At 42.1% G+C, this 24,950-nt stretch overlaps 3 protein-coding genes across 6 annotated transcripts; 1 reads left to right on the top strand and 2 right to left on the bottom strand.

Annotated features, from left to right (window-relative positions):
• Positions 422–3,173, bottom strand: LOC8075214 (N-alpha-acetyltransferase 40). Of its 3 annotated transcripts, none has more exons than XM_021458849.1 (9): positions 2,961–3,173; positions 2,755–2,892; positions 2,104–2,206; positions 1,763–1,842; positions 1,326–1,655; positions 1,080–1,153; positions 953–995; positions 781–849; positions 422–686 (listed from the first exon to the last, which is right to left on the bottom strand). In XM_021458849.1, the coding sequence occupies exons 2-9, from the start codon at positions 2,821–2,823 to the stop codon at positions 660–662; spliced, it is 795 nt and encodes a 264-aa protein (XP_021314524.1). In that variant the 5' UTR covers positions 2,824–2,892; positions 2,961–3,173; the 3' UTR covers positions 422–659. The 3 variants fall into 3 exon arrangements, with proteins under 3 accessions (XP_021314524.1, XP_002452896.1, XP_021314525.1); XM_002452851.2 differs by having other exon boundaries at positions 422–649; XM_021458850.1 differs by lacking the exons at positions 422–686; positions 781–849 and having other exon boundaries at positions 1,080–1,160.
• LOC8078950 (putative transcription elongation factor SPT5 homolog 1) lies at positions 5,472–12,784 on the bottom strand. The gene is made up of 21 exons (XM_002452850.2): positions 12,295–12,784; positions 11,181–11,422; positions 10,944–11,087; positions 10,715–10,876; positions 10,471–10,554; positions 10,061–10,128; positions 9,612–9,969; positions 9,362–9,517; positions 9,169–9,266; positions 8,842–8,890; positions 8,612–8,764; positions 8,370–8,513; positions 7,972–8,071; positions 7,674–7,844; positions 7,557–7,605; positions 7,372–7,463; positions 6,846–6,915; positions 6,627–6,678; positions 6,303–6,522; positions 6,059–6,159; positions 5,472–5,969 (listed from the first exon to the last, which is right to left on the bottom strand). Exons 1-21 carry the CDS (start codon positions 12,620–12,622, stop codon positions 5,727–5,729), a joined length of 3,084 nt encoding a protein of 1,027 aa, XP_002452895.2. The 5' UTR covers positions 12,623–12,784; the 3' UTR covers positions 5,472–5,726.
• On the top strand, positions 15,767–21,174 carry LOC8078949. 2 transcript variants are annotated; one of them, XM_021459866.1, is made up of 10 exons: positions 15,794–16,348; positions 16,774–16,909; positions 17,484–17,625; positions 17,727–18,014; positions 18,118–18,271; positions 18,350–19,294; positions 19,385–19,623; positions 19,702–19,775; positions 20,167–20,278; positions 20,726–21,174. In XM_021459866.1, exons 3-10 carry the CDS (start codon positions 17,614–17,616, stop codon positions 20,747–20,749), a joined length of 1,848 nt encoding a protein of 615 aa, XP_021315541.1. In that variant the 5' UTR covers positions 15,794–16,348; positions 16,774–16,909; positions 17,484–17,613; the 3' UTR covers positions 20,750–21,174. The 2 variants fall into 2 exon arrangements, with proteins under 2 accessions (XP_021315540.1, XP_021315541.1); XM_021459865.1 differs by lacking the exon at positions 16,774–16,909 and having other exon boundaries at positions 15,767–16,348.

Raw genomic sequence — 24,950 nt, 5'->3', positions numbered from 1 at the left:
CTACCAGCTAATACATTGCTTTCCCTCTTTTGATTCTTTTTCTTATACAAAAACATTGTACAAATCAACCAAGTTTTACATCAATCTAATACAACAGTTACATATGCAGTCTCTTGCTCCCTTCATGAAAAATTAGATTGAGCGTCAAAGAGAATTGGTAACTGAGTATCAAAGTATCTGCATTCACACTACAAGCATTGTGACATCTCCATTCATATGAGAATGCCAACTGTCCAAGGGGAGAAATTTTGTATGACTAGAAAAAAGAGAGAATATTTGGGTATTAGTGATATGGCCATGTCTAGCACAAGGGAAAAAGTACAAAGGTTTTTGAAGAAAAAGATAGGTTTACATGTAATTTTATTGTGGGCCAATTTCATTTATTTTAGAAATATAATATAGGGCTTCCAGCCTTCAGGCATAAAAAAAGAGGAGCAGAGTTGTTAACTTTTAAGTTTTATAAGCATCCAGCACATTAGTCACTAGAACAAATGTGTCAATTCCAAAATAAGCTACAAACAAATAGAATGGAAGTTGGACAAGCGCGCCAATAATAAATCACAGTGACAAGGATCTTGTCGCAGAACTACAGATCAGGCTAAAAGGCCCACGGTCCATCACACATTCTAAACTCTTAATAATCACCATCCTGCAGATGTTTAGAAAGAAGAGCATGAGCTGGGCACCTGTTCTAGGATAACACAAACTTCTATGAGATTCAATGGTCTTACGCAAATGCAACAACAAAATTATGCCATGTCGAATAAGTTTGATACATACCTCTAGTTTTGACTTAGCTTCAGAGTCAAATGTCTTGCACAAAATCTCATAGCTTTTATCAAGCCCTATCTGAGAAAATAAAGGTATCCATGTAAATCGTGATAATGATATGAAAAACTCTCATGCTTATAAAAAACTAAATGGCACTGTTGGTTGGAATGTTGAATAATACCTGAGGATCGACTCGCGATGGTGAGGTACTAGATATCACATATCTGAAAGAGTGAAAGAATTAGACACAAAGCAGAGCAGTACCCAAAAGATTAAGCAACCATAAGGTAGACATCTAGTGTACATACCTCAACTTGGTATAGAAAGCAATTGCTTGAGTGTTAGCTTTCTGAACTGTTAGCATCACAGCTCCCATTTGGTTCTGCATGCTTATATAAATACTTTGGATCGTCATTCTTAATGAGGACAGTGATGATTGAACTAAAAACGCAAGAAGTGGAAAGAACAAAAAAGTGCAGCAACAGTTCATATCAAGAAAAATATTCAGAAGATATGAGTAACAAATAGTTAGAATAGTGAACAGATCACATTACCTTGCAAGCTATCTGTTCAATCAACTGCATCATGAACTTCCCCAGCCCCTTACCCTGGGCAGAAGGCTCCATTTGTAGCTCATACACATAGAGAACAGGCAACTCCTCTTCCACAACAAATCTATAGTGTACAAAACCAAGCAAGCAGCTTTCAGTACATGCCGCATGCATATGTTCCACCTCCGTGCCTTCCTTCATGGATTTTTCAGTAATAAAACCATTAGAATATTGCTTCACAAAGATATATCGTGCTTCTGGGACCACCATCTCCCGGCGCTTAACTTTCTCTTGTGAAGGCCATTCTGCTCCATAGGCTTCCTCCATGTTAACCTAAAATTTGTCTACTCGCATTACATACAAAGTCGGGAACATGTAAAAGGAACATTTGCAATATGCTGTGCTAACAACAGGATGCAGTGCAATAAAATGCATCTAACCTTAAGAAGATTTTGGATGTACTTCCTCATTGGTAATGTGAGTTGATGACCACGTCCAGACTCTAGGTACACTGAAAGACCTATATGTAATATGTCAGAAAAAAATGAGCTTGATGTGAAGCACTCAGCATCCAGAACAACAGAACACACGAGACTGAAAAGCAATAAGCACTATGCTGAACTGCAACTGCAAAGGACTAGTTATGCATTCAACTTTGCTTCCATGAGTTCTAAAGATAAATTTTGTTTCAAATCATTGAAAACATTAGGTGCTTAACATGACATCAAAATTCAACAGTTCTGTAACTCTTTTCTCCAAGTACAAAGTCAATGTTGGTTACCATTTCTCTGATATTTATGGAAGTCTGAGAATTGAGCTAGATGGTCCTTCACAGCTACAGCTTTTCTTATAAGTTCATCGGTCGCCTTCTTCCTTTCCAAAATCTACACAAGAGAATAGAATTATCTGTGCGAGCCCCAATGTATCTATGCACCTCAATTAGTTCTGTTTAAAAGCAGATTCAGACACCAAGCAGAAAACAACACCGAAGATGATTGACACAAGTTCAGCAGGACAATGTCAACCTGGTTGATGGGTGCGTTAAAATTGTCCCTACATCATAAATTTCAAGTAATTAACTATTTGATCTTATGCAGCAAATGTATCCCAGCCTGAGGAGCCCAAGAACTTGTAGCAATTTCTAGCTATCTCACTCCTCAGCCCGTTGTCGAACACTGAATGAGTTGTCTAGTATCCCGATAAAATCTTGCAGAGGCCTCTCGGTATAACACATCAAATAAGTATTAGAAACCTAGGAGAGCCTTTTTCTACTACCCATAAGCATCAGTAGTAGATTTTCTGTGGCCACACAGCATACCAAGCGCAACTATGCATTAATCAATGGAGGTAAAGAAAGACTAGGAAGTCGATGCAAGGCATAGGAGCTGAGTGATGCGGACTCAATCGAGAAGAGGAGAGAAAAGAGAAGGACCTCCTTCCTACTTGGCTTCTTCTCTGCTCGACTGCTGAGCCTGGGCCTCTTGTTCTCCGCCGCCGCCATGACCGCTTCCCTGTCGTCTTCAGGACCAGGTGGAGAAATTTCAATATTCAAGTCTTTCGATATTTAACCCTGCACATGCGAATTGTTTCAATCCGAAGGATTACAAAGAATTTATCTCATTTCTTATTTTCAGCTACCTCTTTACACTGTTTAGGCCATGGAAAAATGACGACACTACCCTTCCCTCTATTCTACTGGCATGGACGCTCGCCCAGCGGGGTCACCGGCGGCGAGGAGCACGGTCACCCCAAACCCTAGGCCGTCGAGTCAGGGAACAGCGGCCGGCGGAGGAGGCCTGGGCGAGCGGAGGGAGGCTGGCTGAGAAGAGACGCACTGTGTCGCTTGTCTGCGACTCGCCACGGAAAAATGCGACCCGAGAAGCTAGTTACGATTACGATGGCCTTCGTCAGGCCCGTCGCATCAAATCTTTAGATGCATGTATGAAATATTAAATATAGTAAAAATAAAAACTAATTGTACAGTTTGGTCGGAATTGACGAGACAAATCTTTTGAGTCGAGTTAGTACATAATTGGATAATATTTGTCAAATACAAACGAAAGTGGTACTATTCATATTTTGCAAAATTTTTTGAAACTAAACAAGGCCTTACTAAAGGATAATAAAGAGGCAGGGGGTACTTCAGTCATTTTCCAAGTGCTAAACAGTAATAAGAAATATTTAAAAATGAAAAAAGATACAAAATCTTATAAATACCCTAGATTGAAATAATTCAGGTACGCAGGGTTAAATATTAAAAAATCTTACGAATTGGATGTCAAATACTGAGAGGCTCACGAATTTAGGGTTAAATATTGAAATTTATGCACACATGTGAGTTTCATTTGTGACGGGACGGGGTTGGGTTCAGAGTCACAGAGGTATGGGCTCGTCCAGCAGATGCGGGACGGATCGATTCTCCCAAATCAAGCGGACAGGAGCGTCCCACTTCGCCATCGCGCACCATGTGCGGGTGTCGCGCACTTGCGACGACCGTCACCGCCCACCCGAAATCGCTCACCTGTGACGCCCGTCACCTGCGGATAACCGGAGGATGGAGACCCCCGACGAGGAATTGGGTGACAGATACTACTAATCATATGATATACTAGCATGAGACCCGCAAAGGTTGTGCGGGCTAGGTAGCATAAAATTGTAGCATGAGAAGGCAACGGTAGCATAGATAATGCCAGTTTTAATGGAGTTTCATTACTATCCATTGGGATCATATTTTTTATATAATATTTATAAAAATTAATATGTATAGAAACTACATATACTTTCAAGCATTAGGAGTGCCCTAACTCCACAAAGGCTCAAGCGGAGGCCTGCAATGCACGCACATATTAATAAAGGCCTGTATGGTTTAAGTACAGTAAAGTTTACCATTCATTAGATTGAATAAAATACTAATTTATTATAATAATCTGAAATATTTCGCCATCAATTTGATTGCTTAGAACTCATAAAGAACAATAGCGATCAGGGCCTTGTTTAGTTCATCCCGAAATTTAAAAATTTTTCAAGATTCTCCGTCACATCAAATCTTGTGGCACATGCATGAAGCACTAAATATAGAAGAAAATTAAAACTAATTGCACAGTTTATCTGTAATTTACGAGACGAATCTTTTGAGCCTAGTTAGTTTATAATTGGACAATATTTAACACAAACAAACGAAAATACTACAATACCAAAATTCGAAATCTTTTCGAAACTAAACAAGGCCCAGGTCTATTCCATTTTTTAAAGAGAAAATACCAACTTTATCATTGTGAAAAAACATAAATAGCCCTCTAAAACCACATCTAAACTATTGATCTCTGCAATCATAAAAAGTACACGTGAACTTGCTTTAAATTGCTCGTCTTTGCCATTACCATGTACACCGATATACATGTATATATTACTAGGATTATTTATTTCAATGCATAGGGTAAACTGTACACATAAAAACTATCTTGAAACATTTATACATCGTAGGTCTTGTTTTCTGGATCTTATCATTAAAGCATAGTGGTAGTACAACGCAAAAGAAGTGTTCCTTTTTGATATCTGTCAATGTACTGAATAAATAGCGGGTCTATGTGGTTTCTATTGTAACAGACTAACGGGTCTGATTCTATGTTGGCATATTAAAGTTGCACCCAATAATAAGTACTCTCTTCGTGCCAAAAAAAAAAAACTGACGTTCTGGATTCCATATAGTTTTTACAAAACTTGACGTTCTACTGGTTTGAAGGTGTCCTTAAACTCATTTACCCTTTGCCATACAATCTTGCATGCTCTCACGTGGTCTCTAGCCCATCCTCCCATGGCAGTACCCATGCAAAATGAAAAAGTAAGGTTGCTAAGATTCGAATACAATCTTGCATGCTCTCACGTGGTCCCTAGCCCATCCTCCCATGGCAGCACCCATGCAAAATGAAAAAGTAAGGTTGCCAAGATTCGAACCTGGGTCATAGCATTGAAAGTTGTCACGCACTAGCTAGTTGAGATAGTTAACTTTTTTTTTTATAGAGAGCAACCACAACTCTATTTATTAGGGGCAAAGAAAGAGAACTAATCCCTAGTTAATCACTCCTTAATTATCACAATCATGTTCTAAACGTCAGATTATTTTTGGGTATGGAGGGAGTAACAACTCAATAGAGACAACAGGATGATATTATCGATATCACAGCAAACACGAACTGTACAGCGCGGCGACATATCTCATGTCAGTCAGGAACAAATCCAGAAGCACCCGACGGTGAAAGTTACCTTTTGAACATCCAAATTACTTCTTAGCACCGGACGACATATACAGAAACTAACGACGCCAATAGCTAACGGCAGTTTGAGCAACCAATTAAACTATGCTAAGTTCGATCGTGAACTAATAATCTCTACTGTGCAGATTCTTCAAGCTGCCAATTTGCCAAGAATCGCCATGTCCACTATTTTCACGTCTAAGCTACCTTCCACCTTCACGATGCCATCAGACCCATCAAGTCCAATGAGTTTTCCTGTGGCTCCGCGCAAGGGGCCATTCATTATCTTGAGCTTCTCGTTTTTCTTCGGCCTGACCACCTCTAGCTCGTTTGCAGTGACGATCAGTTCATCTCCCTCACCCAATGGCCCAAGGGATACACGACATGATCCATCCTGCAAATTCAGATTCTCAGAGACGTTAGCACTGCAAAGCAAATGAAAAATGGGGAAACAATGCGCTCATAACCGATGTAACCACATACCGGGAGCACTTCCTTCACCACAGCATTGCTGACCTCATCACCTCCCCTGGAGACGTTCACCAAAACATCTGGCAGCAGCCAGCTTCCCGCAGCCTCGCCACCTGCAAGCATTTGTACAACAAGGATTCATTTAAGTGCCTCCAGATTGATGATCCATTGACGACTTGATTCAGCTCAATATGATCCTGACTGTAGAATGTCTTTCACTGCAAATGCAACAGTACAGAGAAGGGCAAGGTCGAACCTATTACGGGAGACATTAGTTCCATTCCACCATAGCCTGGAGTCATCGGCTGGCCACCAGGAGTACCAACCAAATAGGAGGCAGGATCCGGGGTCATTGGTTGACCAATAGGTGTTGAGGGAACATTCGTGCTTGGGGTGTTCACTGACGCATCACCCCAACTTGTCCACCCTGACCCAGGAGTGGGAGCTTCGTATGGTCGAGGTCGTGGAGTTCCTGGCTGATTTTTTTTAACGAAAAAAACAGAGATGGAGAAACACAATCAGTCACCAGCAAAAACTTTAATGATCTCCAAGATAATTACAAGAAAGGGCCTCACTAGACCTGGTAGGCTGGACTGCTTGCCCAAGTGGAATCTCCATCTTCCCGGTTGTCCCTGTCAATAACAGAAACAGTCAGCAACCAACAGTATAGAGGCTATTGCCAAAATTTAAACGAGATGTTCTTAAGCTGATTTATTCATAGATCAAGCTATCAGCTTATAAGACAATGTGCATCTAGGAAATTTTTATTAATTTGTATTCTGCAAAAGAACATACAGACCTGTGAGGACTCAATGGCACCCAGGCTCGATTAGGCATAGGAGTTCTCATTACATCTCGAACTGGGGTCGCTGTAGAGATAATATAATATGGTTACCAGAAAAGTAAATTAAGAAATGCATGATCCAACAAAATGGCAGAAACTACACATATACATCATTTTATCCGGTTGCGTTGGTTGATATCAGTTCAAGTACTAGGCAATTTTGGTTGCCTCCATAGAGATCGAATACCACAAATACTCAAATCCTCTTCAAGTAATCAAAGTAGGTGCAGCAGAATTACGGTACTTCCCTATCAAACTAGGGATCATATCGTCCAGCTTTCCTAACTTTTTAGGGAACACAATACATGTGGAAGCCCAGGAAAGGTGACTCTTGCAAATATGGTAAATGCTAAGAGAAGATGAAATTAACAGTCGAAGCAAATCCTGTGGACCATCATGTTCATTCCCAAAATGCCAAATGTTTACTAAGTAAACTTTAAGTAATCTACTCTTAGAGTGTAACAAAGCATGTAATACACACCTCCAGGATCCCGCATCGGAGTCTGAATAGGATGTAGTGGCGTTCGAGATGGATGCACAGGTGTTTCAACACCCCTTGAATAACAAGTTTCACTGCTTATACAACTCATCAGCAAATGAAACTAAACAAGTCAACCATATATAGAATTATAGAAATATGGATGATGAGCAAAAATGAAAAGTTACCGAAATGGTGTTGCAACAGCAGCTGTGTCGCCGATATCCTCCCTCTTAACTATATATTTGCATAATAAATATTAGAACTAAACATAAGAGAAACAAGTACACTTGAAACAGACTTACCTGTGACAATTTTCATCAGCGAGTCAAGCTCTACACGCACAAGCACACCAGTTACTTCTTTAACACGGCCTCGATATCCCTTATATGGCCCAGATCTAATTTTGATACATCTGTTCACCAGGGTATCGTGCCCTCTACCACCACTGCCTCTACCTCCAAACCTTCCACCAGCTGAATAACATAGGAGGCATGCATTATTGTATAACACAAGGGAACTAACTCGATTTGCTACGGACAAATAAATAGGCTACTGGAGCCCATAACAGCAGATGTTTTTTCAACTTAAAAAGGTTCGTACAATTCATGTGAGGTCCTTTTGGGGGCAGCCTCCCTGGAGACTGCAAAATCCTTGCTTGAGAGCCAAAAGCGCGAAACTGTGGATCTGCTTTATCCATGGACTGCGTAAGATAACAAAAAGGTATGGTCAGGCACGGTATTCTAAACTCTAAAGTACATCAATACTCCTGCCCATCATAAATACTTGACATATTTAACATTTGCACGATTTTACGATGTGTATCTTTGACCATTAATTTCTTCAAGAATATATTCTTAAAATCCTTCAAATATAAGATATTTTGCAAGTATTTTGAATAGACACATATACTACATGTTTTCAAACTAAATAATGCAATAGTTATTGATGTTTGCAGTTTTTAAGGATTGACCAACTCTTGAGTATATATTAGCACATACATTCCCACAGTGGCTGCCAGTTGACCCCCCAACAAGGAAACATGATTGTGCTTTTGCACAGATAAATCCTGAATGCTCAAGGTAGTGGCGATCATAGATAAAAAGTATGCCTCTGTGTATATGTTCCACAGGACCTTGCTTTCCCTGTCAAGAAAAAAGAATAGATATATAAAATATACTCAAAACAATCATATCTTCTGATACAAACTGAAAAGTACAAGATCATGTGACGTTAGACACACCTTACATGCTCCTTCAGCAATCCTCACAACATCCTTAGTTGACACAATGTTATTGTACCGATCTTTTGCCGATGTGCGTCGATCAATCTTACATTTTATTTCTCTCAGTTTTACAAGGACCAATTCAGGTTTATCAGGCACACCTTTCAGAACCTAGTTATATATTAAGGTCAATATATTAGTACATAAATCATCAAATCCATGAAACAAGATAGATACAATCTGCTTGCCTGAAATGCTTCACTCTCCACCCGTATGATAATCCCAAAAGATGAATTGCTGAAAAGTTGAGAGGAATGAGTTAGTTCATATCCATTCAGAATAAATTGTTACCGGATTGATTTTCAGTAGATATAATTGCTTTCCTTAACTGATCCTAGCAAGAATGCCATAGAACCTCATGTAAGAAACAATATCCAGATATAGATATATAGTCACTAAAGTTCCTAGCTAACCATAGATATATATAGTTAAGGAAAGCAATCATATCTACCAAAAGATATAATTCGCTAATACAAAACTGGAGCAATAACGGTTCACTAAAGAAAACAACTTACTTAAGAAGAACAAGGTCATGCAATTCATAATCACCAAGCCTGGTAACCCCTGTGGTGACCTCAGAACTCTCCACAACATGGTCTGCAAACACACGGATCTATAATAACAGAGACAGTAAAAGGTCAAAGCATACCCCCAAAAACGGTGTTCGCTAAGCAGCTATTAACACATCAGAAAAGCAAAATCTCTCACATGTTCTTTGGTAGTGTCTGATAAAATGATCAAAACATGACCTTCCACTTTAACAACCATGCCTGTCGCACCCTCTTGAACTCCAGATATGACTTTTACATGGTCTCCAGGATTGAAATATTTACAGAGATCCGTCTCACTGAAGGCAAGTGTTCTCTGTGATTATGAAGGAAAGTATCATACGTAAATATTGATCAAGTACTGTAACAAAATCATCCTTAAAATAGTAACTCAGTCTGCGAGTAACTACCGGAAGCCCAGCTAGTTTTGGTTGAATGTGCACGGTACTATCCTCCACCTTCTCAACAGAGCCTTTTAAGTTCTTGAGGTCACCCTTAATAACAATTACAGCATCACCTTTCATGAAGTGGCCCTTTTTTCTGTTTGTAAACAGAGTGGACAAGCTAGCCACATCCTCATTGAGGTCATCACCAGGTTTTTTGAATTTCTCTAATTCATCAAATGATGGCTTAATATCATGCGTGCTGATCGATTTTATAGAGAATGTTTTGTGCAAGAAACCATCTTTGAACAGCAAACCACCAACAACATCAAAGTATTCCCCAGAATCTCTATTCCTCCTTCTGCCAACACGGATGTGCAACTCCCTGTTTCATTCGAGTTAGCAAATAACAGCAAAAGCCAATAAATACAAATACAAAACACTATTACAATGATAATAAGAGGGATGAAAAGCACCTCGCCTCATCGACACTAAAGAACCTAGGTGGTGGAATGAATGACTTCTTCGGGACCTCTTGCCCATCCTGAAAAGACCAGAATATTCATTCATCAAGCAAAGCGATTTGATGAGCAAGTACAAGAAGGAGCATGACAAAGAAAAGGCATGACTTTTTTTCCCATAAGATGGGATATAGAAAATCCTCTAGATATGTAGGCCTCAGTAACATTTTGAATATCATTGCAAGAAAACTAATCAGAATCTCACGAGAAAGGAAACCCTGAGATCGTGTGTTAAAATAACATAATAATCATGTAAAACCTATAAAAAGTTACCCAGTTCACAGAAGATGCAATACCGTACATCTTTACATAAGTTTTGCTGAACAATAGACTCAGATATTTTGCTAGTATAAGAATAAACTTACCAGTTTATTTGCCAGCACTTGTAAATCAATTCTAGGAACGAGCTTAACAGTAACCTTTCGGCCCACATTGTCAACATCAACAACCTAAAGGTAGTCAAAACAAAATACAGAGAAAGCCTGTTAGGACAGGAAGTAGATCCTTCAATTGTAAACCCCTTAAAACATGAGTTTCTTCTTAAAACTTTATACATGGCTCTTGCGTGTATTCTAAGGGACTGGAGGCAGCAAAGATCACCCTTTATACCTTAGCAAGATCACCTTTATACATACCAAGCTTCATCCGAACCCACGAGTCCCTTGAAAGGTCAACAGACTTGCTCTCAATAGAGAGGACATCAGCCATTTCTCTTATAGGAACTAAAGTTGGTTTTGTTGAAGCAATAATGTTCCGCAAGCCTTTGCAAGCCTGAAATTAAGTTCACTTAAAACACTGTACCAAAATGAATAAAAATGTCAAGTGAAGCACCACTGACCTCTTTGACATGGGCTTCTTTCTCTGCTTCAATGTAAATGAAATTCTTTAGGTGTTCTAGTGCAACAACAGATTTTATCTGGAGATCTGACCTATCAATGAACTTTTGCATTAGACAAACTGCTGTTTCCCGCTCATGTCCGATCTGAAGTCATAATAAGATATTAGTGATGTTCAAATGTACAAAGAATAAATGATAGAGCAGATCTTATTCTTCTAGAACTTGCAGCTAACCTACCACACATTTCACCATCCAAAGCTTTGGATCCTTCACTGATGGTAAGAGAGCCTGCTGTTCAACCTCGGTAACTTCCTCGTCATAATCAAAATGGGATGCTTCTTTATATCTATTTTGTAGTCGCCTCACAATCTCTTGCATATCCTCATCATCTTCCAACATAGAGCTAGAATGAGGAATAGACCTTCTTGCCGCATCATTGTGACGAATTTCAACCCCAGCATCAGTATCGTCTATAAAGCCTGATAAAAGGAAAATGGTGCACAAGTCATGGCAGTGACACAGATGCTTCCTTGCCTGTGCTTCTCTCTAACGGCGACTCAACACAAAAGTAGTCATGGTAAACTGCATCCGGGTTCACCAAAGGAATGTCATTGCAATTTAGCAATCAATTAAGTGTAACATTCACATTGTCCAATTAAGGCACTGAGCGGTATCCATTAGAAACAGAAGAATGACAAAAGAAACAACATAATTAACAGATACAACTAATGTAGAAATCCTATATTTTCTTGGAAAACGATTCTCTCCACACTGGTATACTGTTAACTGGGTGTACAAGCCCTCGAGTATTTCAGGGGTAGGTGTAAACATAATGTTGACAATTGATAAGATTTATGGAGCAGGAACTAGGTGCTTCCTTCGAGAAGATATCCAAATCAATATGAAATCCCCGAAATAAATGAAGTTCGGTTCTAAACTTTGAGGGTTGCAAAAGCTCTGCAGAAACCATCACTACGTACCTAATGCGACTAAACCAACACAACCTCGTTAAAAACCTAGCTGGCGGGCCTTATAAAAACACAGAATCAAATCAAACATAATAAACCGACAAGTAAACGAATCTGCATTTGTTTCCTGACAGCTCCCAAATGGAATCAATGTCCTTATGTCCACATTGTTAGTCCAGAGAAGAAACTAACATCTAACAATGCATTTGTCAGCCATGGCCAATGCACGGCATAAAATGAAAGCAAACGGTGCACAATCGGGTAATTTCACGGTGAATTCAGCGGATTAGGGATTAGGATATGGTAAGATCAACCGAGCGATTCTACACACAAGGTCGGAAGTTGGAACTGGAACCCGATCGATAGGGCAATCAGCGACTCACCGGGCTCGACATCCGAACTATCGTCGTCGATGTCGTCGTCGTCGTCGACCTGGGCCATGTCGTCGATCAGGATCGACGACCGCCTCCTCTTAGAGGCACGCCCACGGCCGCCGCCCCCGTAATCATCATCGTCGTCGTCGTCCTCCTCCTCCTCATCCGCGTCCTCGTCCTCGCTGGCGGCGTCGTCGATGAAGCTCTCTACTCCGCCCGACCGCTTCCCGCGGCCCCCGGCTCGCGATCTCTTCCCGCCCCTCTCTTCCTCCTCCTCCTCCTCTTCCTCTTCCATGTCGTCGACCTCCTCCTCCTCCTCGCGGCTGCGGCGAGGCATTTTAGCAGCGGCCGCGGCGGCGGTACTAGGGTTTCGGGCGCTCCTTGCTGGTCGACAAACTCGGCGGCTTAGCTTGGGCGCGGTGAGAGAACCCTCGACTCCTCCTCGAGAGCTTGTGTTGCAGTTGCTGCCTCGGCGAAGTTGGGTGCGCAGAGGCGGTGCCGGAGGGGCGCTAGTATTGCTGGAGAGTGGGTATTTAAGGGCTGTAAGCCAGGAAAACCGTCGGACCGACTTCTAAGTTGCAAGTAGTCGTACAGTAATGGGCTGTGTTTTCTCCGGTAATGGGCTAGTAGTGTGATTTCTTTGGGCCCGCCTTGCCCGTGGCAGGAAACGGATTGGACTCGGACGCGAGTCGTTGTTGACTAGGAGTAGTACAGTAACGACGACTTCCGGCTAGTAATGATGTGGCCGATGGCCCATCGGTCCAGCAAGGCCTTTGTTCTTCGCTTTCAGCCCGATCTGGCCGTGTCGGCATATCCGCGTGGTATTGCCGGATATGCTTTTGGATTTGGGCCTTGTTTAGTTCCCAAAAAATTTTGCAAAATTTTTCAGATTCCCCGTCACATCGAATCTTTAGACTCATGCATGAAGTATTAAATATAGATAAAAATAAAAACTAATTGCACATTTTGGTCGAAATTGACGAGACGAATCTTTTGAGCCTAGTTAGTCCATGATTGGACAATTTTTGTCAAATACAAACGAAAGTGCTACAGTGTCAATTTTGCAAAATTTTTTGAAACTAAACAAGGCCTTGACCCAGGATCCGCCATGTGGAGAATGCAGAGGGGCTCAATCAGTTCCTCCTTTTCGTAGCAGAGACCAAAACAGCACTAACATGTCAGTGCGGACCTTGATAAGCCACTTGATCCTTTTTTTTTTTGCTGGCATGATTAAGACAAGTAGATGGCTCAATTATCCTATGTGCCACCACGGATACTTCAATCATGTTGCTCTTCTTCTCTTTCTTCTTTTAAGAATGTTCAACTACATGCTGGAATGAACTAGTTCTACTTCATCCGTCTTTTAATTTAACTACTCCATCAGTTCTAATTGTAAATCGTTTAGGTTTTCTAGATACAAAGAATTCACTATATACAATTAACAATTTAAAGTTATATTATTCTCACTTTCACTAATATATTTATATCTATATATTTTTAAAAATGTTTGTGTTTAACTAAGTAAACAAAAATGTTGTCATAAAAAAGTTAATTAAGTAAATAATGCCTTATTCTCCGTCACATCGAATCCTGCGGCACATGCATGAAGCACTAAATATAGATGAAAATAAAAACTAATTGCACAGTTTACCTGTAAATCGCGAGATGAATCTTTTAAGCCTAGTTACTTCATGATTAGACAATGTTTGTCAAATAAAAACAAAAGTGCTACAGTCCCGAAAATAAAAAAAAATAGAACTAAACAAGGCCTAAAGCAATAAAAGTATCGTTGGATTGGCTATCCAAAAGTAGGTTTAACATTTTCATACTTCTATATATATTTCTACAATTTTTTTGTCAAACATTGTTGTTTGATACTTTGATTGGCCTTTGCCATCAAGAAGTTGCAAAAATCTACTACTAGGGCCTTATTTAGTTATAAAATTTTTTAGACTTTGACACTGTAGCATTTTCGTTTGTATTTGATAATTATTATCTAATTATAGACTAACTAGGCTAAGATTCGTCTTGTAAATTACAGATCAACTGTGTAATTAGTCTTTGTTTTCGTCTATATTTACTGCTCCATATATGTGCCACAAGATTTGATGTGGCGGAAAATCTTGAAAATTTTTTTGAATTATGGGATGAACTAACAAGGCCTAGGACTCTGGCCTTGTTTTAGTTCGCGAAATTTTTGAGGTTCTATAGCACTTTCGTTTGTATCTGATAATTATTGTTTAATTATGGATTAACTACGTTTAGAAGTTTTGTCTCACAAAATACAAGTAAACTGTATAATTAGTTTTTATTTTCATTTATATTTAATGCTTTCTATATACATGCAAAGATTCGATATAACAGACAATCCTAATATTTTAAACTAAACAAAGCCTCTATTTCAGACTTCATTAATTATTTCTTTTATTTATATTTCATATTTTATGCATGAGCTACAACATTTGATATTTGATATGATGGAAATCTAACAAAATTTTCAAATATTTTTTTGACTAAACAAGGCCTAGGCCCACGATCATTGACTACTACAGCTTCTGATCAATTCTACTCCCTCCGTAGTAGAACCTTGTTTAGTTTGCAAAATTTTTAGGTTTTGGCTACTGTAGCACTTTCGTTTTTATTTGACAAACATTGTCCAATCATAGAGTAACTAGGCTCAAAAGATTTATCTCACAAATTACAGATAAACTTGCAATTAGTTTTTATTTTCGTCTATATTTAATGTTCTATACATGCGACCAAAGATTTAATATGACGGGAAATCTTAAAAATTTTTGCCAACTAAACAAGGCCTAGATTGCCTGCCAATAATTAATTTTGCCTGCAAAGCAACAATTGCGTTTCCCGTCGCTCGGCTCGAGCCACGAGGCGTCACGCGCACGCCGTTCGTTTGCTTGCGTGCCCCCGTGGTATTCCGCGCTTCCGTGCATCTATCCGAACACCGCACACCTCACGGGCTCGCGCCAAAACGCCATCTCGGAGGACCGTGCCCATCCCTCGGCGCACGTCAGAAACCTGAGAACCTGCACACCAAGGACTCCAGCACAACTACGCAGACGATCCCGCTAGCCTGAACACGCAAGTCTCGCATCACAGCTCTAGCCCCCCTTCCACTGCCGCGTGGTCCCACGGGGCCCAGAACCCACGCGTCAGGGAGAAACCGGCAGCTCCCTTTGCTTGGACGCGCGGCAAGCAGAAGTGCTAAAACGAGATGACGACAGCCGCGGAGGCGCATCACGCTGCCTTGTGGGGCAAGCACACAAACCGCCGGCCGGGCCCCACCAGCAGTAACGCGGTGCCGGTGCGTCGACATTTGTGCCTGTCAGCTATCGCCCCGCGCCGAACGCGCCCGCCCGCGTTAAACAAAGTGCCGGGGGATGCCTGACGCGTGGGGTCCGCGGAAGCATCGCCCCCACATGTCATCAGCTGCTAAATATCCGAACTGTCTCGGGCGCACGCAGAACAGAAGAAGTTTACCCAAAGCAAAAGGGTAGGCTGCCACGGCCCGGACCCCCGCGCCCGCCGCTGGTTGGTTGGCTGCCTGCCTGCCTTCTCCCGCGGGGGGCGCCGCGCCGCGCCTCGCCTCGCCTCGCCGCGATCTGGTCACCGCCCTCCTCGCTGCCGCGGGCGGAGCTCCAGACCGCGTGGCAGCCGCGCGGCGGCGGTGGCGGCGTGCGGCGGCGTGTTGGAAGTAGGAAGCCATTGACGATCTGCTACCGCGTGGGGAAACGGGAGGCGGGAGGGGCGGTGTCTTTACCGCCCGCGCGCGGGCATTAACTCCGGGCTCTGGTACCTGGCCACCTTGGCATGCGGATAAGCACGACGCCATGGGAGGACATAGCTGACCTCGAGGAAGGTACTTGAGGAGGAAGCCTCTCCGATTCCGCTATACTCGCTTGCGGATTTGGGGTCTCCGGCGTCTGATCTGCCGCTTGATGCAAGAACCTCGCGTTCCCCAGCGGTGAAGGAGGAAGCTGGGCGGCGAGATGGAGCGGGCCGGCGAGAAGAGGCATTTCTTCCCGCTCACCAGCTTGCAAATCGGGTACGTCTTTCGCGGGGATTTTCTCTAATGTGCTCGGAATTCGTCGTGCGATTGTTGCTCGTTTGCCCGCAATAAGACCGCTGGCCGCCGGTTGCCGGCGTGCTGTTGTTGCTCATTGGAATAATGGAGCGGAATGCCTTTTGGCGTTCTTTTTTCCTCCCTGTTGCGAATTTCGTTGTTTTACTGTTTATAAGGTCGTTAAGATTGCAATGTGGTCTGGTTTTAATGTTGATTTGTTGTTTCTATCCGGATGAGGCATATATGTGCACAATTCAGATTGTTTTTTTCCCTTTTTCTTGAGTACAATTTACCATTAGTTCTTGCGGGGAAACTGGCATTAACCCGATTACCTGAAAAAAGTGACTTGCTTGCTTGTGCCGCCTGCAGAAGATAATTCTAACATACTGTTTTTGGAAAACGGACAGGAATTGCCACAAAACGGGAAATGGGTAGTTTTATTCGCATCTATAGATGTTTCGGGAGGTACACTTGCGTGGTCGCCACTCGCCATATGGAAAGGAAACCCACTGTTGGAAATATTGCTAGTTGAAGCGACAGGTGGTCAGTGCCGTGCACTCGAGGCTTATATATTTTTTTGCCATTCATAGCGAAACCCCAACTTTGAACTGTGTTCGACTGCTGGTAGAGTAGTAGTAAAATTTGTCCAGTGGTCCCAGCAAAAACTGCTCAGGCTTCTGTTGCGTGTGTGCATATATTGGTTTATGAAGTACTGTGTTTTCAGTTTTCCACTCATATTTGAACTTGAGCGTCCACAGACCAACTGAAAGAAAAGCTGAAAAATAAGCAATTCAATATATGTTCACAGCTGAATGTCTAATATGTTTTTCCCGGCGCTGGTATCTGCAAACGAGAACTAGTGCTGTGCTGGTGACCATTTTGCACTGTCAGTTCCGTGGTTGCGTCTATTTAGTTTTGTGGGTCTTGACATCTCAATGTATGTGTCATCTGTTACTATTTGTCCTAGCTCATGTAAGATGGAATATGCTTTTTAGGGTGGGGCGTGATTTTTACATTGATCTGATACACTGATATTGTTTGTAAATTATAGTAAATTTTCATTCCTATCTAGTATGAACAAGGAACTAAACAAAGTTTTCTTTAATTTTAAATGCAGGGATTTACAGTCGTATCTTGCAGAACTGACAATATTTCTGTGCCCTCATACCAAGAAGTTCCTTATATTGCTTGACAACCGCCCATGGTTGCTAGATCAGGATACAAAACCTGCTCATCTATGGCAATTGATGGTTACTAAGGTCTGTTGTTCTCGCTGCTTTATGCACACCTATGGCAGTATCTCTTTCTTGCTTAAGTTTCACTGCATTGCTAACAATCTGATTCTTTTTTTTTTCTCCAGTCAAGGTTTTCCCCTTTCGCCAACTCTAGGACTAGGAGAAAGAGAGATGAAACTGATGGGAAGCTTGTATTCTCAACAAGCTCGGTATCTGCTGCCCATTTACAGAATAAATCTTCCAGGTGGTATTCCTTGATCGATGAGGCTATGCGGGAAAAGAAGCTTCAAGTAAATAAGTTGAAGGATGCCCGCATACTGAACAGGGAGCTTCATCAGACTTTATATGGTTTTATCATTTTTGAGGTAGATTGGGCTGATGTGCGTGGCATCAATTATTTGAATGAACTTCAGGTACAGTCTATTAATGTTGATAGTCTTACTGTTAGGGATCATATTGATGACTTTTAATTCATGGAACAAAGCGACAAACTTATTTCTTTTAGTATCATTGTAGACGGATACATCAATGGTTGTGGAGTCTAAAATAATGAAGAGATGGGAATTTGATAGTGTTAATCAAGCTTCAACATTGATCACTTCTTGGTTCTCAGGAAATCCCTCTGAATGTCAGCTACTACAGGACTATTTGAACAGCATCTCTTCTAATGGTAAAATCACTGATAGTAACCCTTTCCCTTTTCTCTTCATTACTGGTAGTACAGAGCACTTATACGCTTGCTGTACAGGTGGTATATTTTATGATGCTCAGAATGATTTCTTAACACCTGAATGGGACAGTGAGAATTTACCAAGTGACAGTGATGATTCTAGCCATGTTCAAATCATTAGAGAGTCATCAGGTTTCACAGACTCATCTTACACTGCACCTCCTTCCTCTGGACCTTACAAGAGAAGAAAAATAACAAAATCAGATGATGGAAGTAGTTCGACTGAAGAATCATACACAGAAATTGTGGCCTCGCCAACACATTTGTCATCTTCATGTTCATCGTGTGACAGTGATAATGAGAATGTTAAGCCGCTATTGGAGCCTAGCACATATAAGGATGTACTGATCTGCTTCCGCTTTGATGATCATGACCTTCCATTCAGACTGAAAGAAGTCATACTATCTGATGTCAGACTGTTAACACTACTTGAATATGGCCTTCCTTCATGGGTTATATTTCTTCAGTCATATCCAGTGTTTTGCAAGATATATCGCCCATGGATGTGCCCTCTTGCCAGAGCATTGTATGTCTTGATGTCATTAATCACTGTTCTTATAGGATTTTATGACCTCTACAAGAATGTGCCCATGTTGAAGGCAACTGCCTCAAGATTATTTGGCCCTTTCTTTGATTGGATAGAAACGTGGGAAATGATATCAAGACTTAAGTATCTTGGAACTATGCTTTTCCTGCATAACTTTCAGCAGGCTTTTACATGGTCTCTTAAGATTGTGGGTGCTGCTAAGTCTGTTCTTAGTGTTTTGACAAAGCCAATTGCGGGACCAATTGTGGAGGTTTTGGAACTTACCATGCCAATGTGGAACCTTTGTGCTGAGACAGCAGGACATCTGAGTTCAGTTGTCATGGTAGCACTGGAGACGTCTTGGAGTGTAGTTATCGGTACAGTGGAGATGATTATCTGGCCATTTTGGTTTGTCTTCAGTACTATGATTAGCGTTGGTATGGTTGCTATAACCTCTTACATCATCTATTTCGTTTTCTTTCCATGTTTTAATTCTTATGCCATGCTAATTTTGTTTCTGTCACCAGTAAATTCAATTCTGTACCCAATCATTTGGCTACTTGGAGAGATACTAGCTGCACCTTTCCGACTAGTCATTGGGCTATCAAGTTTTGCTGTGGACCTTTTTGTTGATATTGTCAGTGTTCTAAGGGAGAGCTGGTCAACACTAACTGCCTTATATCAAGTTGGATCTGTTCCCAGCTCACCTTTGCTTACATCTGATAATAGCATCTGGGGCTCACTCTGGAAAGATCTTCTGTATCAGGTATCAGAAGTTCGTTGGCACTGCCGAAGCATACATCGAACTATCGATGAAACTTACTTTGAATTTTTTTTCTTTCAGATTTTCCGAGCACTACGGAGCATTTTGTATGGTTTTATTGCCTTCTTTTCAACATGTAATAGGCACCGGCTCAGGTATGTTTTTTTCTTCAGACACCTATGCTATGCAATGCTACAGTTGTAAGATCTGAAGAACATTAAATAAAAAATCAAAATGATACCTTGGTTTACTGTTGAGTTCAAAAATTATCCTTCAAAATGGCTTTTATTTCCCCCTGACTGTTTAAGTGACCTTTTCAGCATCTCTTACACAGAATAGGGCTTGTTTAGTTAATCCCCAATCCAAGGGGATTGAAAGGGATTGAGGGGGATTTTATCCTCTACAAGTCAAAATCCCCGTCAACCCCCTCAATCCCCTCCAACCCCCATCAAACTGCCCAAAACGAATTTTGTCGTCTTCTTCCCAAAGTTAGGTTGCATTATAACTTCAAGTGTGCTAGGTGTTAACTACTACTGCTTCCTGCAGCATTTACAATCACATTCAAGTGTTTCTCCGGCGCATATCTCATGCCTCACCTGGTGCACGGTATACCGCTTACCGTGATGGGACTCGGAAGTATAGCAGCCAGAATCATCATGTAAGTACTTGTGCATTCAATACTTAAGCAGACTGTTGCCCTTGTGTTAACTCAAGAATTCTTATGAAATTATAGAAGAATAAGTTTTCTCTTGTGTTCATATTTGTTATGTTAGCCTAAGATACTCGGTAATTAAACCTATACTGCCATTTTGAAGAAGCAAATTTGAAAGAATTTTATAGTGTACTTTATGTTTTCCTGGGATCAAGTTAATTTGAATTGCTCCTGAATCACAATATGATATTAGGAAGAGGACATGTACTGAGAACTATGTGATAAAGTCAGTTTCCTACTCTGAACTTGGAATTTACTTCGATGTTTGTTATCCTAACATCTGCATTCTACATTAATTTATACACATGGGTTGCCCCTCAATTTTTTTTGTTGCCTTCTCTTTTTCTTTCCTTTCACTCCTCTGAAAGTGTCCACTGGTACGTTTTTCTGCAGAGAAGGAAAGCCAAGACAAGATAACAGTGCAGTTGGCAGGTTACTGAGCAATTAACAAGCTAACTCAGCGCAAATCCAGCTCAAATGGCAAGAAACAAAACAATGTAAGCCGAACAAAATATGGAGATTGAACAATCAATAACAAGAGTTGATTGGGGGCCTTCGGAAAACATAAAAACCAAGGAAGAGTCTAGTGGAGTTGTACATTGACGCTGAAAGTTCCGTTACATAGCTCTAACCAGTAACCAGCAGTTTCCTTGTGTACCAAGTACCTGGCAAGCAGTGAAGCAAAACCTGCAACTGTACATACGCGGATCTTCTAGCTGCTGTTTTTTTTTTTGTAAAATAATAGTTAGCTTGTATAGTAGGCCTGTGCATATCCGCATGTAATGTTCCCTCTGGACAGCAGTTTTGCAATGCATGTCTCGAGTATTCAGTGTTCAGTTTTCTGCGCAAAGAAGTGTCATTCTTTCGTCTTACGGACCTCATTCCAGCAGTTATGTTCTTAACTGCCTGATCGTTTGGCTAAAAAGCTATAAGTGAAAGTATTATCCGCTAATTTATTGTGAGAGAGAAACATTGTTTAATGGTTGGCAGATTTGGTAAATAAGGTCAAACGAACGGGCTATACATGTGAAATTGGCATTCTTACGTGCATAAACCCAGTGCGCTTTTACATATTGTTCCGCTTGGTAACTCTTTGCTCGCGTGTTTACACTCCTTGCTCTAGCAGACTTGCGTGCATATCCGAGGAACCCCTTCTGTTCTCTTTGGTAGTATGTCACTATGTCAAACTCATCTGCAATGCATATTGCAGATGATCTCCACATATGTTCCCATTGTAGGTTGAGAACTTGAGATTGATTTCTTCTCTCTCTCTCTGCCCAGATATCGTCTATTCTTCTTCTGTGTCATGTATTGCCCAGCTGCACATGGAGCCAGATGAGGAGGAGGTGCAGCCTGCGTGCATGCTGCATGATGCTGCCACATCCATCACCCACGGGCATGTCCACATGGGTTTGGTAGACGCATCCATGTGTGCAACAGTGTCAGATCTAGTGTAGTAGTAGTAGTAGTAGTAGGTATATGTCGTTCTAGCCTGACGGCGAACAAGCTAGTGAAACACGGTATTTCACCTCTGCCTGACATCGAGCCCTGACTGAGTACACGTTAATTTTACTGACGGGATCCCGTGTATATATATCTGCTGCCATCAAATTTCCCATCCTCTGAACCTAGGCGTTAGAAGCATGAACCATCAGTGTTTTACGTATGGGGTCTCACGTCTCAGCATTGTGATACATCTTTTTTTTCCGTCTTTTTTGTCTGAGGCCTTGTTTACTTCCACCTAAAATCTCAAAAATTTTCAAGATTCCCTGTCACATCGAATCTTTAGACACATGCATGAAGTATTAAATATAGACAAAAATAAAAACTAATTGCACAGTTTGGTCGAAATTTACTAGATGAATCTTTTAAGCCTAGTTAGGCCATGATTGGACAATAATTACCACAAACAAACGAAAATGCTACAGTGTCGTGAAATCTTTTCGTCCACCAACTAAACACGGCCTAATGTTCCAAAAAGTGAAAAGTTTTCGGCACGGTAGCACTTTCGTTTGTTTGTGACAAATATTATCTAATTATAGGCTAACTAGGATCAAAAGATTCGTATCGTGATTTACAGCTAAATTGTGTAATTAGTTTTTGTTTTCTTCTATATTTAATATTCATGCATGTGATATAAGATTCGATGCGACGGGGAATCTTGAAAACTTTTTGGTTTTCCAGGGTGAACTAAACAAGACCTCAATATGCTGACTCTACGGCTAGGCCTTGTTTAGTTCCCAAAAGTGAAAAGTTTTCGGTACTGTAGCACTTTCGTTTGTTTGTGACAAATATTATCCAATTATGGACTAACTAGGATCAAAAGATTCGTCTTGTGATTTACAGCTAAACTGTGTAATTAGTTTTTGTTTTCGTCTATATTTAATGTTTCATGCATATGCCACAAGATTCGATGTGACGGGGAATCTTGAAAACTTTTTGGTTTTCAGGGTCAACAGGCCTTGTTTAGTTGGCAAAAACTTTGTTTTTTGGCTACTGTAGCACTTTCGTTTTATTTGACAAACATTATCCAATTATGGAGTAACTAGGCTCAAAAGATTCATCTCACAAATTACAGGTAAACTGTACAATTAGTTTTTATTTTTATGTATATTTAATGCTTCATACATGCGACCAAAGATTCGATGTGACGGGGAATCTTGAAAATTTTTCGAACTAAACAAGGCCTAAACAAGGCCTTCGTGATCTCATTTCCCAGGGCCTTGTTTAGTTCCGAAAACTGAAAGTAGCACTTTCGTTTGTTTGTGGTAAATATTGTCCAATCATAGACTAACTAGAGTCAAAAGATTCGTCTCGTGATTTACAGTCAAACTGTGTGATTGGTTTTTGTTTTTGTCTATATTTAATGCTTCATGCATGTGCCGCAAGATTCGATGTGACAGGGAATCTTGAAAATTTTTTGAATTTCAGGATGAACTAAACCAGGCCCAGGTAGCGCCGAGGTAATGGTCTACATAGTCCAAGCAGGTCATGAGTGAGAGGCAGAACTCACTGCAGCGTTGCTGTACGTGGTGTCCACGGCGCCAAAAAGAAGAGCTTTTGGTTCACATGAGCACACTGCAGTCTTGAGTCTTGACCTCTCATGGTTGTCGCTGCACTGCGACGGATCCGGTGGCAGGCGCGGTAGTACAGTAATAATCCAAGCTCCAATCATCCACCAGGCTGGTCCCAGGATGACGCCGCCGTGACGTCGAGTGGCGGAGCGTGCTCGTCATTTTGCTCTCGCGGACCCGGTTTCTGGCGCGCCGCTGCGCAAGGGTGTGAATTCTTCAATCACACGGCAACAGGAAATGCCTCCGGTGAGATGAATGAAATCATGAACTGCTGAAGATCCACATGGGAGACAGTCACGCTGACAGCTGATGATGTGGGAGCTGTAACCAGAATCCCCGTGCCACGTACTTACATCCGGAGCAGGGAGCACTAAGCTGCCGGTGCTTGTTCTTACGACGATAGAGAGATCATGGGTAATCAAACGTGACACTCCCACATGCCGTGCAATGATGCATAGCCCTGAGTTTATTTTATCCACGATTTTATTGGCGTCACTGTGAGTGGAAGGAAGGATGATGCCAACTTGCCAAGCCGCCAGCCATTGCCACAGTCCACATGCTTGAAAGGAGAACGAAACTGCCACAGAGCATGATGTGGCGAGCGCGAGGAAAGGAACAGTGAGATCTCTGAATAGCGGCTCTACTATCATGTGACGATGATCGACCAAAGGAGTATACAGGATGCTGTAAATCTGAACAGACCGATCGAGCTCCGGCGCGAGCGCTTCTCTCCAGCATTTCTGATGTGGGCCGTCGACCCCTCTTCCTCTCCCGACGACGACGACGACGGGCTCGGACGGACAAACGTGCCCGCCCCCGATCGAGGGTGCGAACAATCTGGACCTCCATAATTGTCTGACCACTTGCCGCCCCACATGAGCTCCGGCGCACTAGCAGCCACCAGCCAGCGATGCGTGGGCGTCTCCCTCGCAAGTCGCGCAAGCATCGTCGCTAGACCGAGTCGTCGTCTCGACGAGTGATCGCGCCGCGGACGGGGCGAGCTGCGGGGCGTCACGGCGCACATGGCGCGGCCGGGTGCAGGACAAGCCCGCTTTCCCGTTGCCAAGCTGTCCTGCGCTTTTCCACCCCGCATGCTTTCCCCCACATCGTTTCGTTTCGTTTCGTGTTCGTGCCCACGCACGGGCACGGAGCCCCGGCCCCGCCACGCGCGCGCGTCGCGTCTGTAGCCGGTGAAATTGCTCCGCTGCTCAAAAGTCCCTTTATTAGTACAGTTCGCAGGTGCAAAACTGCAAACCTGTCCACGAAGCCGTCTCATGCGGCCTGATTGTTTCCGCGACTCCCCATGAACGGGAACGGGCATGGCATGCACGGCGAATCATGCTTTGGGCTGTGTCTCATCACCTCGACCTCGAATGCATGCAGCTGGGACTGGGAAATGTAGCAGGAGTGGAGAACAAGCAAGACGGACGGCCGGAGCATGATGCTCCGTAGCAGCTACGTTACTCGCCACGTCCAAACAACCCACAAAGCCGCCTACGCAGCGTGTATGAATCATGGGACTGCGCGGGGAGACTTTTTCGTGT

This window comes from Sorghum bicolor, chromosome 4 (genome assembly GCF_000003195.3).
Source record: "Sorghum bicolor cultivar BTx623 chromosome 4, Sorghum_bicolor_NCBIv3, whole genome shotgun sequence".
Lineage (NCBI taxonomy): Eukaryota > Viridiplantae > Streptophyta > Magnoliopsida > Poales > Poaceae > Sorghum > Sorghum bicolor.
The sequence above is the reverse complement of the archived record's forward strand: the minus strand, read 5'-3'. Positions and strand labels throughout refer to the sequence as shown.

Coding starts and splice junctions, on each gene's coding strand:
- LOC8075214 (XM_021458849.1), bottom strand. CDS start 2,823: ATGGCGGCGGCGGAGAACAAGAGGCCCAGGCTCAGCAGTCGAGCAGAG. Junction 1,154..1,325: donor TTGAACAGATAGCTTGCAAG/GTAATGTGATCT, acceptor ATAAGCATGCAG/AACCAAATGGGAGCTGTGAT. Junction 850..952: donor CATCGCGAGTCGATCCTCAG/GTATTATTCAAC, acceptor TTATTTTCTCAG/ATAGGGCTTGATAAAAGCTA.
- LOC8078950 (XM_002452850.2), bottom strand. CDS start 12,622: ATGCCTCGCCGCAGCCGCGAGGAGGAGGAGGAGGTCGACGACATGGAA. Junction 7,606..7,673: donor GCTGATGAAAATTGTCACAG/GTAAGTCTGTTT, acceptor GCAAATATATAG/TTAAGAGGGAGGATATCGGC. Junction 6,679..6,845: donor GTGCCATTGAGTCCTCACAG/GTCTGTATGTTC, acceptor TGTTATTGACAG/GGACAACCGGGAAGATGGAG.
- LOC8078949 (XM_021459865.1), top strand. CDS start 16,293: ATGGAGCGGGCCGGCGAGAAGAGGCATTTCTTCCCGCTCACCAGCTTG. Junction 17,626..17,726: donor GGCAATTGATGGTTACTAAG/GTCTGTTGTTCT, acceptor TTTTTTCTCCAG/TCAAGGTTTTCCCCTTTCGC. Junction 19,624..19,701: donor GGAAAGATCTTCTGTATCAG/GTATCAGAAGTT, acceptor TTTTTCTTTCAG/ATTTTCCGAGCACTACGGAG.